At 39.5% G+C, this 17191-nt stretch overlaps 1 protein-coding gene across 3 annotated transcripts in view; it reads left to right on the top strand.

Annotated features, from left to right (window-relative positions):
* Positions 1-17191, top strand: part of LOC127420916 (disabled homolog 2-interacting protein-like) — a 189964-nt gene that overhangs the window by 33227 nt on the left and 139546 nt on the right. For 2 of the 3 annotated variants that reach the window (XM_051663536.1, XM_051663529.1), the window contains exon 1: positions 6956-7334. The exons of the other annotated variant lie outside the window; for it this stretch is intronic. In XM_051663536.1, coding sequence (XP_051519496.1) covers positions 7211-7334 — 124 coding nt within the window. In that variant the 5' untranslated portion in view covers positions 6956-7210. Of the gene's footprint in view, positions 1-6955; positions 7335-17191 lie in introns of those variants that run through there. 3 annotated transcript variants of the gene reach the window in all.

Below are 17191 nucleotides of genomic sequence, written 5' to 3'. Positions count from 1 at the left end.
GATTCAGGGCAGCCATTTCCTCATCTGGTCAGAGAACAGGACAGTGATGTCCTACATAAATCACTAGGGAGGAGTACGTTTTCATGCCATGCTGAGGCTGGCACGTTGCATTCTTCTGTGAGCACGGGACAATGTGCTGTCTCTACGAGCTGTGCATGTCCCGGGCCAGTTGAATTTAGGGGTGGATCTCCTGTCCAGACAGGGTTTGATGCCTGGAGAGTGGGCATTACATCTTCAGATTATGGAACAAATCTGGAGAAGGTTCGGCAGAGCGGAAGTGGGCCAGCATTTGGCACCCCCTGCCAGATTTGTGGAAGTTATGGGTATGGCCCCTCAACAGGGCACTCTTTTGAATGATGGGTTATCCCCCGCTGTGGTTGATACCATTCTGAATACTAGAGCTCCATAAACTAGGAAACTTTATATGTTCAAGTGGTGTATTTTTGCTTCTTGGTGTTCAGAACGAGGTGAAAATCCAGTACACTGCCCTGTCGGTACAGTGCTAGATTTTTTGCAAGAGCGTATTGGGGCCAGGGTTGCCCTAGCAACACTTAAAGTCTGTGTTGCCGCTATAGCGGCTGAGCATGCGCTTATCAATGGAGTCTCTGTCGGTAGACATTCTCTTGTTTCTCGTTTTATGCGTGGGGTACCCAGGCTTAGACCTTTTTTTCACCATCCACGTTCCCTTTTTTCTGTTGTTTTAGAGGCGCTCTTGGGTGCTCCGTTTGAGCCCTTGGCAACAGTCACTGATAAGTTTCTGACTCTTAAAACGGCCCTGTTAGTAGCATTGGCATCGTTTGAAAGGGTTGGTGATTTGCATGCCCTGTCGATCAATCCCTTATGAATTTTGCACCAGGGTGTTCAAGAGTGGTGTTAAGACCTCGTTTGGGCTATTTGCCCAAGGTCGTTTCAACATCATTTTGCTCGCAGACAATACATTTTTAGGCTTTCTATCCTCCCCCATTTGAGTCAGAGGAGCATGAAAGATTGCATATGCTTTGCCCAGTTTGGGCGCTGCGAGTTTATGTTGACCATACTAGCCAGTGGCATAAGACAAAGCTGTTGTTTGTGTGCTTTGGTGGCTGCAAAAGGGGTGTTTTGGTGTCCAAGCAAAGACTGTCTCATTGGCTTACTGATGCAATTTCAAGTGCTTAAGAAGCGTGCGGTTTACCTTTGCCTTCCGGTATTCGAGCCCATTCTACGAGGAGCATGGCATCCTCATGGGCTTTGGCTAGAGGTGCGTCCTTGGAGGACATTTGTATGGCGGCAGGGTGGTCCTCTATGCCTACGTTTGTTAGATTTTATAATCTGGACAAGGGTTATACTTCCTAGGTTCTTTCTGTTGGAACAGGAGTAAACTCAATTTTCTCTGTTTTGTTCAGACACTTTAGCTCGCTTGTGCTCTGCTATATGCTTGCCACACGGGCGTAGACAGTTGGCAGCTACTGTTCGCATGGCGTGAATGTATATCGTTCCCAATGCGATTACGCAGCTCGAGTTCCTACGAAAGGGAACGTCTCGGTTACGTGAAACGTCACCTTGGTTCCCTGAGTGGGAACAAGATGCTGCATAAGTTGTCCATTCTCTCTAGCAGCTGCATAGGCTCGTTCCTTCCTGCAGAAAATCAGACTCGATGGCGCCAAAGCGAGCAATTTTATGGAGCCCGTGACGTAGCTTCCTAGGGGCGTCGCTTAAGTGCCACCAGCCAATAAATTGGCTTGATTGTACAAGGACTTCAGACCATGTGACACTCAGGGCGTGTCCCAAAGCAATTACACAGCGTCTCGTTCCCACTCAGGGAACCAGGGTTACATTTCACATAACCGAGATGATTTCTTTTGTTCCTGTATGTGGATGCTAATTTTCACTAACATGTTGAAATGAAAAAAATCCCAAACTGTGAACATGGAATGTGCAGGGATAATTAAATTGTTCCACTCCGAAATTCTTTTTTCTTTTTCCGAAAAGTTTTTTTCCTGTAATTTTCAGCCCATTGGAAACTGATGCTATGATGCATTTGTAACATGCTCAGTGCTCTTGGTTTTCTGCCTGCATACTCTTGTGTGTTGAAGCGACTGTGCCTCTGTGCGCTCAATATATAATGCCCCGCTTGTCTCTGCATGCTCAAAATAATCGCACTCACTCGTCTCTGTGTGCTCAAGACTGTTTTCACTCCATGTAATTTTTGTGCTCTCTTGTTTTCTTTTTGTTGTTTTTTTTGGTTGCACTAACGTTATAAATGCAGCACTGGCTCAATATGGACAAGTGACAGTTCTATCAGAAAAGACTCAGGATTATTGGGATTAATACGAACGTAGAAATACTTATATCATTTGGCATAAGCCCTGTCCTACATTCAGCGCTCAGATTTGCCTGAACTGTCAGATCCTGCTGGAAGCGATGATGGCAGGGGAGCGGAGCTTACCCCCACCCCAGGTGATGGGGTGGAGGGGGATGAAAAAAACTAAGTATGTCAACAATTAGAGATAGCTGAGCAGGCTTATAAAGCAGAGGCTGTATTGTGATTTGATGAGATGCCTGATAGAATGAATCCCGAGATCTTTCTGCTAGAACTACGCTTATGCTTACAACTGGCCGGATTCTCTTTCACAGTGGCCCCGGGCCATTGGGTACTCCTTATTGTCGAGCCCTGTACTTTTCTTGTGAACCTTGTTAGTCTTTGTCTATATAATGCCCCAGTTGTCTGTGTCTTTGTAAGTTCATTTTCATACAAGGCTGTATTGATTGTGTGTTTTGGCTATGTTTCTTGTTTTCTTGTGTTTTTGTCATGTTCTTTATTAAAGCATGCAATTAGACAGTGTACACAATGTTAATCTGTGGTGAATTCAGTCTCAAGAGTCCCAAGTGTCTAAGTCTAGGAAAATCATGAGAACAGGAAATGACCTCGATTCAGAGTTTGCCCCCCAAATGTGACCCCAAGAAAACAGCTTGTTTTCACTGTAAAGAACAGTGGAACTGTGTGTGTGTGTGTGTGTGTGTGTGTGTGTGTGTGTGTGTGTGTGTGTGTGTGTGTGTGCATGCGTGCGTGTGTGTGATTCAGTAGGTCTACAGGGACAAATGAAGGAATATCCGGCAGTAATCCTGATACACAGGCTTCACATATTGGAGTATTTTAGTATAACTTAGTGTTTGACCGGTTTATGGCACAGGGGTTGTTGTCACCTGGGGAGTTACAGCAGTCAGACAGATGGGGGCTGGATGGGGAATGTTTTGAAAGCAAGAGGGTTGAATGAATAACAATAGGCAAATTGTAAGGAGACTTGAATTGCTGCATATCAAGCTTCCTTCAAAAAAGGTTGATACTCACACACAGACACACCAAGTTACATACAATACAATACATATGTAATCTTGCATAGCCAGAGTATTGACTATGGGGCTGTTTACACGACAACGTTTTCAACTAAACTGAAAACTTTTTATGCATTTTGGCTGTTCGTTTACACGACAACGGCGTTTTGGGGCCTGAAAACGCAAACTTTTGAAAACGGGTTTCAAAGTGCAAGTTTTTGAAAACCATGCCATTATCGTCTCCGTGTAAACATACAAAAACGTGAATTTGTGAAAACGATGACGTCATGTGCACGCGTATTACGTGTTATATTAAGAATGATGGATTGATAGGCATCAATTTGAGATGTATAATTATCAATAGGAATACTGGTGTCTGTGGAAATAACAATAATCAACCATTTATATTTGACAACGTTGTCGTCTGTACGCGAAACTTTTCAAAAATGCAAAGGAAAAACTTTTCCGTTTTTAGTACATCGTTGTCGTGTAAATGCACCCTATATTGCATTTCGGCAATATGTCTCACTCTGAGGAAGGCTTCATTGCCTGAAATGCATCAGTGTGCAGCTACTAATTTTTTACTTTTTTTGTCTGGACACACTCTGAGGAAGGCTATGTTGGCCGAAATGTATCAGTAGATCAGACTTTATACCAATATAGGCAAGAGTCTGGTTATGCAAGACTACATATGTATTGTATTGTATGTAACTTGGTGTGTCTGTGTGTCACACTCTAAGGAAGGCTTTGTTGCCCGAAATGCCACAGTGTACAGCTACTGATTTGTTTACTTTTTTATTGTCAATGTGACGAGCCAATTAAAATAAAGCCTTTTTAAATTTTTCCATCAGAAGAAGTGCATTGGATTATTTCTCTACATGCTATTGACGGAAACCCAACCAAAGTGTACCTTCTGTGTTTCACCTTTCTATGCAATGAGGCCCTTTCAGCAAGTACCACCACAAAATATATGCTTTCAGATAAAAATGGATTAGTGTGGACATGGCCTAAGTCTACAGTATGGGACTTTTGGGATTTTTGATTGTCCAATACAGGAAAACTTTAAGTCCAATCAGTTAGAAAATATAGTGGATAGCAACCTAAATCAATATTGGTTGAAGTTCGGTGCCAAGTTTGGTGGATGTAGCTTGAAAGCTCTAGGAGTTAGTGTTAGAAAAGAAAATTAGAGTTTTTGGAAAAACCCTAAACCAAGTTTGTAGAATTACAGTATGTTGGCTTGTTAAGCTAACATAATAAGCAAATCCAGTGATTTATTCTGAAAGTTTTGATAGCAACCCTGATAGCACATATACATCACCCAGACATCTATTTGATGTGTGTTTACATCTGGAATATGTATTTATTTATTTTTTTAGATTTTTTGCTCATCTGCAAAACGTCTTGAAGACGTTTCCTTTGGATGCCAAAAGGACATTCATCAGATGTCTTTGAGACCTTTATGATTTAAAATGTATGTAAATCTGTTCTTTTTAAGATGTTTAGCAGATGTTAATTAGAATGCAATGCTTTCCAGATGAAAAGCTCATAAACAGCCATCACAGAGATATACCTGTACGTATGTGTGCTATCTGGGACAATAATGGACTGTGCCAGAAAAAAAAAAAAAAAAACTCATTCAAACAATTGCGCAGCAGAGTCAACCTCTGACCAACTATATAGCAAATACTGAAGAAATCAGCATAATTGTGTGTAGACTTTGTAATCAGAATACGCAAAGACACATCAACAGGTGCTGTGGCTTGTGTTGTGTTGTATCCTCAGATATTGAGACCCTGATATTCTCTCTTCCATAAGATTTTATGTATGACCGAATGTGATGATTCTGTCACACTCTCTTTTTGTCACTCTGTAGGTATCCTTCTTAAGGACATGTTTGTTTTCACATTTTACAGTCTTTATCTCCAATAGTTGGAGATTTGTAAATCATTTGTAAATTAGTGTCCGTGTGTGTGTGTGTGTGTGTGTGTGTGTGTGTGTGTGTGTGTGTGTGTGGGCGGGTTTGGGTGGTTTACAAGGATTTGTTTTTAGGTTACAAACTGGTAATTACAAGGGTATTATGCTATAAATGTGGTTTATGAGGACATTTCTAGTGTCCCCATAATTCAAATCGCTTAAAATCATACTAAACAATGTTTTTTTTGTTTTGTTGGTTTTTTTTTATGTAAAAATGCAGAAAGTTTTTTGTGAGGGTTAGGTTTAGGGATAGGGTTAGGGGATAGAATCTATAGTTCATACAGCATAAAAATAATTATGTCTATGGAGAGTCCTCATAAGTATAGCCACATCAATGTGTGTGTGTGTGTGTGTGTGTGTCTTTGTGTGTGTGTGTCTTTGTGTCCATCTGTTCTGCTGTATTCCAGCTGCTTGTCCCACACCCTCAGCTCTGGCTTCTGATTGGCTGCTGAGAGCCATGTCTGGAGAAGCTGGTCTGGGCCCCTTATGTGATGCACACCTAAAACCTGGACAAGAGTTTTTGTAAGCCTGGAGTGGAGTTAATTAAGACCCCAGGGTTTGAATTTGTGTCTGTATCCAATAATTATCTTTTAAGCAAACTGTATAAACAAATAATGGAATCCATTCCGTCCATTGAAAGATGCATGCCAGTTTAGAATAAGACTGGCTGTCAGTATTTGTCAGAAGACAAAACACAGTTATTGGTACAATTTTGAGATAGAATCTAGACAGGTTTAAAACCTCCTGCCTCTGGCCAAGCCTTTTATCGCACAGACAAGTTTGGTTTTGCTTCGTACATGGACTGGTTTTTAAAAATACCTCTGTTGTGGCGTTGAAGTGAATGGTTAACTGTGGAGTGTGATATTATTTATGTGTGCAGAAAATTGTAATTGTTTAGCTAACAAATGTTCCCCATATGTTGTAGGGTGGCCTCAAAATGTATATTCCATTGTTAGTGGTTTCAAATATAATTTTTAAAAAGGTAAGCTAGTTTAATTCAACATCATTTAATTTGGTTCAAATTGCAACCTCTATAATTTGTGGAATGTATGTAAAGGTGAATTGTGTGTTAAATGTAAGCTTCTCATTGCTTGTAACTTATTTAAAACAAATACATATTAAATCATTCTATGATGTTATTATATCACTTTTTGTCTGTTCTCTGACAATCCACGCCATGCCAAGAACTCTTGCACCACTGTGTGATTGTAAAAACAAAGCGATTGCACTTCAGTAGGGTTTACCATTCAGTCATTTTAATACAACATCACAAACGTTATTATTTCGCTTCTTCTCTGTTCTCTATCAATCCACACTTCTATGTGTAAATTACCAAACCCTCCTGGTTACTGGTGCATGCAGGCTGTGCAGACGTCACTAGCTTTTACATTCGGGTCCATTCAGGAAGGTTTTCTTGATATTCACCCATTACCCACCTTCTGCTGATCCAGTCCTGGTTTTCACGTTAACTCTTCGTGCAAACTTTGTCTTCTGTCTCTCTCTCTATGTTCAATGGCATACCTCTGCATTCCCACTACTTAGAGACAGTGTGTGTGTGAGAGAGTGTGTTAGAGAGAGACACCATGTGGCATTGGAGAGCCTGAGCCTGAGTGAGCGTTTTCACTCCTCAGTGATAAATCAAGCAACAGAGGGAAAGAGAGAGAGAGACAGAGAATGCAAACTTTTCCTCCTGCAGTTGGACTTTTCCCAGATCAACAGGACTTGAGTTCTGGAATGGATTTTCTCTGATACTTTGGATGCCACTGCACAACCGTGGCTTTTACGCACAGAAGGGATCTTTAGGGAAGTTTTTGGTGCTAGAGAGATAATCACATAGGACTGTGTGCCTGTGTGTGTACTTTGGGATAAGTGGAGCCGTGGTTTGAGGCGTGTGTATTTGTGTGACAGGAGTGTGCTCGGAGCAATGTCAGGTGTTTCAAGGAAAGGTTCTGGGAGACCAGGATATTATTACAGACTCCTGAGTCGAACTAGGCTACAGAGACAACGCAGTCGTTCCCGGAGTAGAAGCAGAGCCACAAACAATAGGGGTAAACATCATGTTTTACATTGTTTCTGAAATATTCCTTCTCGCCCTACCCTCAAAAAGGTTTCCGTGTTGTTAAGTTCATAAATGTTGCAGTACATAGTTGTTAACAGGGTAGTAACTATTATATATGTCACACTAAGTTGCAGTATGTTACATTGGTGTGAGATTACTGTTGTGCTTCCACAGCAGTAAAACATCATAACAGCCCTTCTATCAGAGTGCAACTGGTTTCTGTTGCCATAAACACAGTTAGTACTGCTTTGTTTATGGCAACACTCTTAAAGTACTTCACTTGTCTAGAAAAGTTTTTTTTTTTTTTTGCTTCTAAAAATGTTACATTATTTAAATTCTTAACAGGAACATTTGTTGACTGAAGCAAATGTAACTCACTTTAATGTGCACTTCTCTTTGGATCCAGAAAACTGGATGCAAAACTTCCTCTATATCTGTGAGATCAGTTGCTATTAATGTGTTTCTCTTGGAACAGTGTCTGATGGAGTGTGTGTGTGTGTGTGTGTGTGTGTGTGTGTGTGTGTGTATATATATATATATATATTATACAGTGGGCCAAAAAGTATTTTGACACTGAAAGTTTATGAATGTCTTGGCGTTAGATAAGAAAATATCAAACCAAGTGGCATTTACTTATAAGAAATATCACTTAATTGCAGTTGTCAAGCAAAACATTTCACAAAAAAGTTGGTAGGTTCCAAATTCAATAAAACGAGATATGTTGGTCAACATTAAGTATATTTCAGGTTCAATACAAGTTAAGCTCAATCGACAGCATTCGTGGCATATTATTGATTACCGAAAAAATGTATTTCCACTCTTCCCTCCTTTTTCTCCCAATTTGGAATGCCCAATTCCCAATGTGCTTTCTTTTGTAAGTCCTTAAAAAAGTAGTGATTTGCCTCAGTCCAGATGGCAGAGGACAAATCCCAGCTGCCTTTGTGTCTGAGACCGTCAACCTGCACATCTTATCACATGGCTTGTTGAGCGTGTTGCATGGAGACATAGCGCTTGTGGAGGCTTCATGCCATCCACTGTGGCAGCCACGCTCAACTCACCATGCACTCTACTGAGAATGAACCACATTATAGCAACCACGAAGATGTTACCCCATGTGACTCTACCCTCCCTAGCAACCGGGCCAATTTGGTTGCTTAGGAGACCTGGCTGGAGTCACTCAACACGCCCTGGGATTTGAACTTGCGAACTAGCGAACTCCAGGGGTGGTAGCCAGCGTATTTTACCACTGAGCTACCCAGGCCCCTTCTTCCCTCCTTTTTAAAAGCAAAAATATGGGTTACAGTGAGGCTTAAATGGAATGAAAGGGGCCAATCCTTAAACGTTAAAATACTCACTATTTCAAAAGTATAGTCACAAGACATCAACAATATGTGTGTTAACATGATTTATTGTGATAAAATAATTTACTAACCTTTTCTGTGTACAATTTTACAGCTTCGTTGCTATGATGATGTCATGTCAACAAACCCTAAAACCCTAAAACAACTGTAGAAATGATGATTCATACAACTTTATAGCTCAAATAATACATGTGTTTTAACAGATTAATTAATATAAGTGCTTTTATAAAATTATAAGCTTCACATTTCTGCCTTTAAACCATCCAAAATCGGCCCCATTCACTTCCATTGTAAGTGCCTTACTATAACCTTGATTTTTGCTTTTTTAAAGAAAAGGAGGGACGAGTCGAAATAATTTTTTGTGGTAATCAACATTATGCCACAAATGCTGTCAATTGAGCATAACTTGTATTGAACCCAATATATTCCTTTAAAATTAGTTTTGTTGGTGTAACCTGTGGCACTTTTCCACTGCACATTACGGTTTGACTTGACTCGACTCTGCTCGCTTTACTTTTCTTAGCTTGCTTTTCCACTGCAGTTTAGTGCCGCCTCAACGTGGGTGGGATTATAGGCTGATCGTCATAGTTGCACCGTCTCTACTGCCGTGACATCATCTTAAATGCGACACAAGCATTACTGACTATAAACAATAACACGACCGTTAGCTGTTAGCTACTAGCTCATTGTGCTGCATAAAGCAGTTGTTGCATGGTGATTTTACACAAGTATAACAGTTAAACTGGACTGGTTGTTTTAGAAGCAAGCTTTCCAGTAGCTGGTCAACTAAATAAAGTGAAGCTTTCAAGTGGAATATAGAGTTAACATAACAAAACGTACCATCCTCCATCATGGACTCCAACAACGCCGAGTCCAGGGCATTCTCCCTCCCATTGCTCGCCGGTCTATTGCCATAGATAGCGTCCATTTGGTCGAACCACTTCCACTTTCTTCTGTTTGAACCACTCCGGCTGTTGTGGTCCTTGATGGTTCTGTAGTCACTTTAAAAAAAATTTAACTTTTCCCTACACTGTTGGTAGGTCCAGTGGTAGCCGTGTGCGGCCAACAGCTGAGACACTTCCTGAAAGACTTATCGCTAACGAGAGGAACGTCTGCACCTCATTTATTGACCACGGCATGGTTTTGCGCACAGCCATTTCTTTTTACAATTCGAAAGTCGCGTGAACAAATGATATTGCTGTCACTGTTGCTAACTTTAAAACTAGCGGGTTGATGTCCCGTGTCGCAAATCCAGTGATGCTGGTAGTGACCAGAGCCATTGTAGTGATGATTCTCTCTGACCAATCAGTGATCTGCAGCGTTTTGATGTCACATTTAATATCGGCTAGGCTCACTTGGAAACTCGACCGAGGTGGTACTAAAAAGTATCAGGTACCAGGTACTATCCACAGTGGAAAACCCCCAAAAAGCAAGTAGAGTTGAGTTGAGCTGTACCGTGCAGTGGAAAAGCCCCACTAGTGTATTCAAGTTGATTCAGTGATGTTAAACATTATTTTTTTATTTGAACAAATCCAGTTAATTTAGATGTTACCACGTGAAGCACATTTTTAGGGTTACGTTTGTTTTGTTTTTTCAGTGTATACATACATTTCAGTGGTACTATGTTAGGAGACCCGAGGGGAACATACATACTACAAAAGGTCTAGCATAATTTGTTTGCAGATGCCACTTGCTTTAATATTTTGTTCCTAAAGCAATGAAATACATTTTTAATTGTGATTTTAGTGTCCAAAATTGTCAAAAAACTTTTTGGGACCACTTTATATTAAATATATTTTCCATATTCAGAATAGTGGTCGATAAATAATAGCCTAATCAATATTATTTCTTAAACTTTTACATTTTTATCCCCTCCAATCTTAAATATTTGGCTACAACCTTGGTTATAGGCTACTGTATCTACAAAAAGCTTTGTCACTCTGTCACTCTTGTGCCACTCATCACACTTAAGTATCATCAGCACAAAACTGCATGAGCTGCAAAGCCAAGTTAAAAAGCCCTCACTAGTAGGTGGAATGAACACGTGTGTTTGTGAGGGGGTTATTATCAGTTATAACTTTACAGTCAAACAATAAGACAGGTGACCAGGCACATGTACTGTATTAATCCCAATACAGCAAACATGCTCTTACTCACCCAATTTTCCAAACCAGTCAAGCAGGATTGTCTAAAATAACTAAACTCAGTTCTTCAGTATGGCATACCACATTCCCGCTCTCTCTCACACACACGCTGAGCAATTTCAGATGTGATGGCTGTGAATGACTCTTTTAAACCCTCATCCAGGTTATGGCTGTCTGGGCTCATTACACAGGGGGTCGATTTGGATCCCTGACTCATTCAAACTCAATTCAGTCAGTCAGAGAATCGATTCATGTAGAAGATGAGGTGGATTGCGATAGGGCTTTGTAATGGCACAGCTGTTTTAGGGGGCTTTGTGGCTTCAAGGTGACACCTCTGTGGTAGACTTTGAAGTAAGAAGTTTGAGCAAACAGAAGCAGTGATTGCGGGCTGCTCTGGCAGTGTAACCATCACGGTGGATGTCTTAAAGTGTGTTTGTTCTGAATATTGAGAGACTACTGAGAGAATATTGTTTTTGCTCTGTTGAAATGACATTGTTTGAACGCTGCCTGCTCAGTAAAACAGTGGGGTACAAACGTACCTGCTCAGAACTAACTGTTTGTGTGTGTATTATTGCTATTGTCTGTGCAAGTATGAGTGGGTTTTACTTTTATCAAGATTTTTGTTTGAAGGTGAAAGAGAGATAGAGAGAGAGAATCAGGAAGTTTTCCAATGGAATGATTTTGCATGTTTCTCTGGGTGTTGGTGTGTATATGCCCAACTATGAACCTGTTTGTTAAAGAATCACTTCTTGTTGTGTATTGTTGTTTATTGTTGGGCTCTTATTCATGTTAAAAACACAATAAGTGGCAACACTTTATAACAAGGTTGTAATAACATTAGTTAACACAATAGTTAACATGAACTAACCATGAACAATCATTTTACAGCAATCATTAATAATCATTATTTTTACATTTTGCATATACTAATGTATTTTGTAGATTAAAGTTTTATTAAAGTAACATTCAACATGAATAAACAATATTTTCTGATTAATTAACATTAACCAAGTTTAATAAATGCCGTGAAATATCATTGTTCAATGTTAGTTCATGAAACATAATGCATTCCATAATTATTTAATTAATGAATTGAATCTTATTGTAAAGTGTTATAAGTCTACATATTATTATTGCATTGAGTCTCATGACGTGAGAACGTGAGATGTCACTGGTTGGATCATGCAAATTAAGTGTAAATGGAACACAATTATGATCTTTGTTATCTTGATACTTGTTTGGTTTTTCTGGCTGATAGCTTATCAGTTTATACATGACAGAAGATGGTGGCCATTTGGATCGGAATATTCAAATACTGCAGGAGTACCTAATGAGGTAATGCATGAGCTCACCTGAGCTCAGCCCTGCTACACAACTGTTACCACACACACACATATGCCTCACTCACATCACTACAGTGTATAAGCACACATAATACCCCTGTATGAGCTAGGGATGGGCCACGATGTTGACTACTTGACTACTCGTCCAACAACAGTTGCTTAGTAGGGTTGACTTGTTTCTTGTTTTTAGTTTTTAGGAGTATGATTAAGGTTATGTTTAGAGGTAGGGCTAGGTGTAGGGTTTCTACACTGTAAAAAATGAAATAGCATTTTATCCAGCTTATGGGGGGTTTTGAAACCACAGAAACTAAAAATGTAAAGTACTTTGCATCTATATAAAAACACATGTTAGACCAACAATAGTCCCCCAAATGTTGTCCCAATTAGTCAGACAGAGTTGTCTGAATGAACAATTTCATGTTGAACAGTGTTGCTGATGTGTTCCCAGCATTCATTGCAACATGAATAAATTATGTGGTTAGTGTTTTAGGCTTGTTCCTTGCTGTTTGCTGAATTTATTTATGCTTTTTGTTGTTGTTGTTGTTGTTGTTGTTGTTTCTTTGTTTTTTTGGCACTGTTGGCACTGTTAGTTAATAGTTGTGTGGTGATGTTAGGAGCTCGTCTTTTAACTTAATGAGGTTTGTTGATTATGACCGTTATTGAGGTTTGTGTGTTAAGGATTGAGGTCTATTGTGTGTCTACACCAAACAATGGTTCACACTGCCTTGCCTTGCAAGACATACCTCTCTCTTCAGAGGCAAAGATTGCTGGTAACTTCATATAAAAGTACTTTAAATGATGACAAAATGAAAATTCTCACATTGTGAATTGTCAGTTGGCTGAACTAGAAATTAGTAGTTCCCTCAACAAGATTTTTTGCATTTAGTTAACAAACAAATTCACATTGACTAAACAAAGCAATGTTACTGAGGACAATTATTCAAACATAATTGAGAGAACCCAAAATTCGTACTGTATCATATTGCGTTAAATTTGTAAGTTTGCTCAACTATTCTTTTTTTTACAGTGTATGGGACTCCAAATAAACACAATACCTCGCATGCCACTCTCGCCAGACTTTGCAGTGAAAGTGGGTTCGCTTCTAGACACAACCCTGCTAGACAATTTGCACAGTAAAACCCACACTGAGAAGTTGCGTCTTTGAAATCATCCTATTTAAGCACTGCCACTACAGTCATGCACATTTAAGCTGATGTTTTTGACCATTGCATCATGTCTCATGCAGTTTTTGGAGCGTCCTGCCAACAGTCTTGCGATTTGTATGATTGTGCAGACTGATCTCACAGTGAATTCGGAAACAGCAGGTTGACTTTTCTTGAGCTATATTGGGTGTTTGCCTACCGAGATTTGAAGCTCCAGTTTCTGGGTGAAATGCCCACAGAGGTGTGCCAAAAGTAAGTTGTGTTAGTTGTGAAGAGGAATGCATATTGTATAAACTGTACCCCCAAACCCCAAACCTAAAACTAACTGTCAATGAAGTAAAAATGTATTGTTAGAGTGGAAATTTAACCTCCGAATCACCTCGTCCCTGATTAATCAAATATGATTAGTTCCTGGTTTCAAAGCAGGATGAGAACATGGGTCTCCCACGCGATTGAAGCAACATGCTTCCGGGTGCGCCACAGGAGAAGGTAAAAGCACATAAACTGATGCAAAAATGTCTGATGGGAGATGGCACTTGTCAGTAACTCGGCATAATGGGGCCAATGTCAGGGTACTGGAACATTCAGAAGCAACATTACACCTTCCTGTGTGATCATGTTGGATGGTGTGCCAAGTTATGAATAGTCCAACTATCGAGAAAGTATTTTGAGACCCCAGCATTCTTTTCCATTCTGTTGCGCTGTGTCTAGCTGTTTTTTAACTCTAGAACGGGTATTATGTGAACCCATCAGATCAGGGTCAGGTGAGCCCAAAGCCAGTCTAATTGTACAGGGCTTCCTTAAGACCAATTAGTCCGTTAATCGTTCGGGCAACCCACCATCTCGTCGATTTTGAAAATATAATACATCCCGAGTATGAACACATTTGAGAACATGAACAGGATCTGAAGAGCCATTTTTACATAGAGTCAAATATCCACCACAGCTGCATGTGAGTGTTTGTGGAGTGTGTTCTCTTTCTTTCTCTCTCTGGCTTTCCCTTCCTTCCTTCCTTCCTTCCACCCTTTCACTGTTCATTTCTGATAATACGGCATTACATCACCACAGTACGAGCTGCTAAATGGACAACCTGTAACATTGACCTTCACTTACAACATCTCTGAACTCTAGCTAGGTCTGTGTTGATAGGTTTATACATTATCTCACAAAATCAATTTCTCTATTGAGAAAATGAATGCAACTTTTACTTCCAGAATCCAACTGTTGCACTCTATTCCAATGAATCTAGGTCTCTAATGCAAAGCTTACAGGTTCAATTACTTAGTTGGTGTGATCCAGGAAGTGGACAGCTACTGAGATCACAATACAGCTCAACATTGTGCCTTGAGCAAGTCACTACTCCTCAGGCTGCTCCAGATGGATTGCCCCAGTTATTAATGTACTGTAGGTTGCTTTGGCTAGAAAGCATATGGTGAGTGGCTTGTCCTCAAAACTATGTAAATGGGTTTCACTTCTATCATACCACAGCCCCTGCAGAGAACAGATAGAAATCGCTCTCTGACTCATTTACCCTTACATTATGCACTACAACCATTGACTCGGTTAATAGTTTGCAGCACATTACAAAACAGATGGTCATTGCACATAAATAGTGAACACGTGTGCATTATGACTAGTGGTCGACCGATATAGGGTTTTTAATGGCGATGTCGATATCCAGAGAGCAGGGTGGCCGATAGGCTGATACAATGCCGATATATCACACAATTTATTATAGTAAATAACAAACATAAAATTGCTAATATATATATATATATATATATATATATATATAGACTGGCAGCCAAAAGTTTGGAACAATGTACAGATTTTGCTGTTTCGGAAGGAAATTGGTACTTTAATTCACCAAAGTGGCATTCAACTGATCAGAAAGTATAATCATTACATCACTGATGTAAAAAACAGCACCATCACTATTTGAAAAATGTAATTTTTGATCAAATCCTCCAACACTTTATCCTTGAGTAATCATGCTAAATTGCTAATTTGGTACTAGAAAATCATTTGCCATTATATGAAACACAGTTGAAAGCTATTTGCTTCATTACATTAAGCTTAACATTGTCTTTGTGTTTGTTTTTGAGTTGCCACAGTATGCAATAGACTGGCATGTCTTAAGGTCAATATTAGGTCAAAAATGGCAAAAAAAAAAAAAAAAAAAAAAAAAAAGAGAAAAACCTTTCTCTAGAAACTCATCAGTCAATCATTGTTTTGAGGAATGAAGGCTATACAATGCTTGAAATTGCCAAAACAATATTTCATGCAAAGGTGTACACTACAGTCTTCAAAGACAAAGGACAACTGGCTCTAACAATGACAGAAAGAGATGTGGAAGGCCAGATGTACAAATAAACAAGAGGATAAGTACATCAGAGTCTCTAGTTTGAGAAATAGACGCCTCACATGTCCTCAGCTGACAGCTTCATTTAATTCTACCTGCTCAACACCATTTTCATGTACAACAGTACAACAAGAGAAGACTCAGGGATGCAGGCCTTATGGGAAAAATTGCAAAGAAAAAGAAACTTTTGAAACAGAAAAACAAAAAGAAAAGGTTAGAGTGGGCAAAGAAACAGACATTGGACAACAGATAATTGGAAAAGAGTGTTATGGATCTCAACCCCATTGAGCTTTTGTGGGATCAGCTAGACTGTAAGGTGCGTGAGAAGTGCCCGACAAGACAGCCACATCTATGGCAAGTGCTACAGGAAGTGTGGGGTGAAATGTCACCTGAATATCTGGACAAACTGACAGCTAGAATGCCAAGGATCTGCAAAGCTGTCCTTGCTGAACGTGGATGATTTTTTGATGAGAACTCTTTGAAGCAGTTAAGAAGTTCAGAATTTTTTTTTTCAAACTGTAATAGTAATTTTCCACGTTATTAATATCCTGACTATACATTGTGATCAATTGAATGCCACTTTGGTGAATAAAAGTACCAATTTCTGAGCAAAATCTGTACATTATTCCAACCTTTTGTCTGCCAGTGTATATAAACTCTTATTTAGCACTATATTTTCTCAATTTCACATAAAATTAAAAAATAATATTGTTTTTTAAATGGTAGATAGTGGTTTCTTCAGAATTCTGTTTAGTCATCAAATTTTAGTAATGTATTTGCACATGAAGAAATTGTTAATATATCAGGAAGAAGGAACTAACAGTACACACAGTAGTCCAGCAACCATGGATGGCATGTCCACGTTAACAATTGCATTTACTCAAAAAATTCAGAATCAAACCAATTGTACATACAGTGCTTAGTGAATAAGACATTTACTTATATCACAGGTGAAGCGCTTGTACCTTGGGCTTTATCCAAAAACGTAGGCAGCTGACTTGCTACCTTGCTGCCTAATTAGTTAATGGCTTAACAGACAGCTGTTTTGAATGAATGGAACTCTTAAGGAAACTGGTCTCCAAACAGTTTGAAAAGCACCTTATTTTCATCCTACCACAGTATACAGCCTCCGGAGGCAGCATTTTCAAAGTTGCACTCTCACGCTTGTGCGAATCCAGCTCGAGCAACAATCTCCTGACAGTTTAAACGGCCTGGATCGCCTGTTTGGATTGACACAGTCTTACCGTCATGATTTGTGAATCAGAACTTTTTATGCTGATCCTGAAGTTTTTGATTCTGGCTGATGGAATACGCGCTTCAGAGGAAGATATTAGATGAGCGCTCGACTGAAAGAAAACGCTGGATTTTCGTGAGGTTCGTGAATTACATCAGTTTAAACAAGATATCTGCATATTTGCAAATGGTATATAATACAAGTTTTATTGATATTTGCCTTTTATCATTAGAAAAGAA

The sequence above is a fragment of the Myxocyprinus asiaticus genome, chromosome 3, assembly GCF_019703515.2.
Source record: "Myxocyprinus asiaticus isolate MX2 ecotype Aquarium Trade chromosome 3, UBuf_Myxa_2, whole genome shotgun sequence".
In the NCBI taxonomy this organism is placed as follows: Eukaryota; Metazoa; Chordata; class Actinopteri; order Cypriniformes; family Catostomidae; genus Myxocyprinus; species Myxocyprinus asiaticus.
The sequence above is the reverse complement of the archived record's forward strand: the minus strand, read 5'-3'. Positions and strand labels throughout refer to the sequence as shown.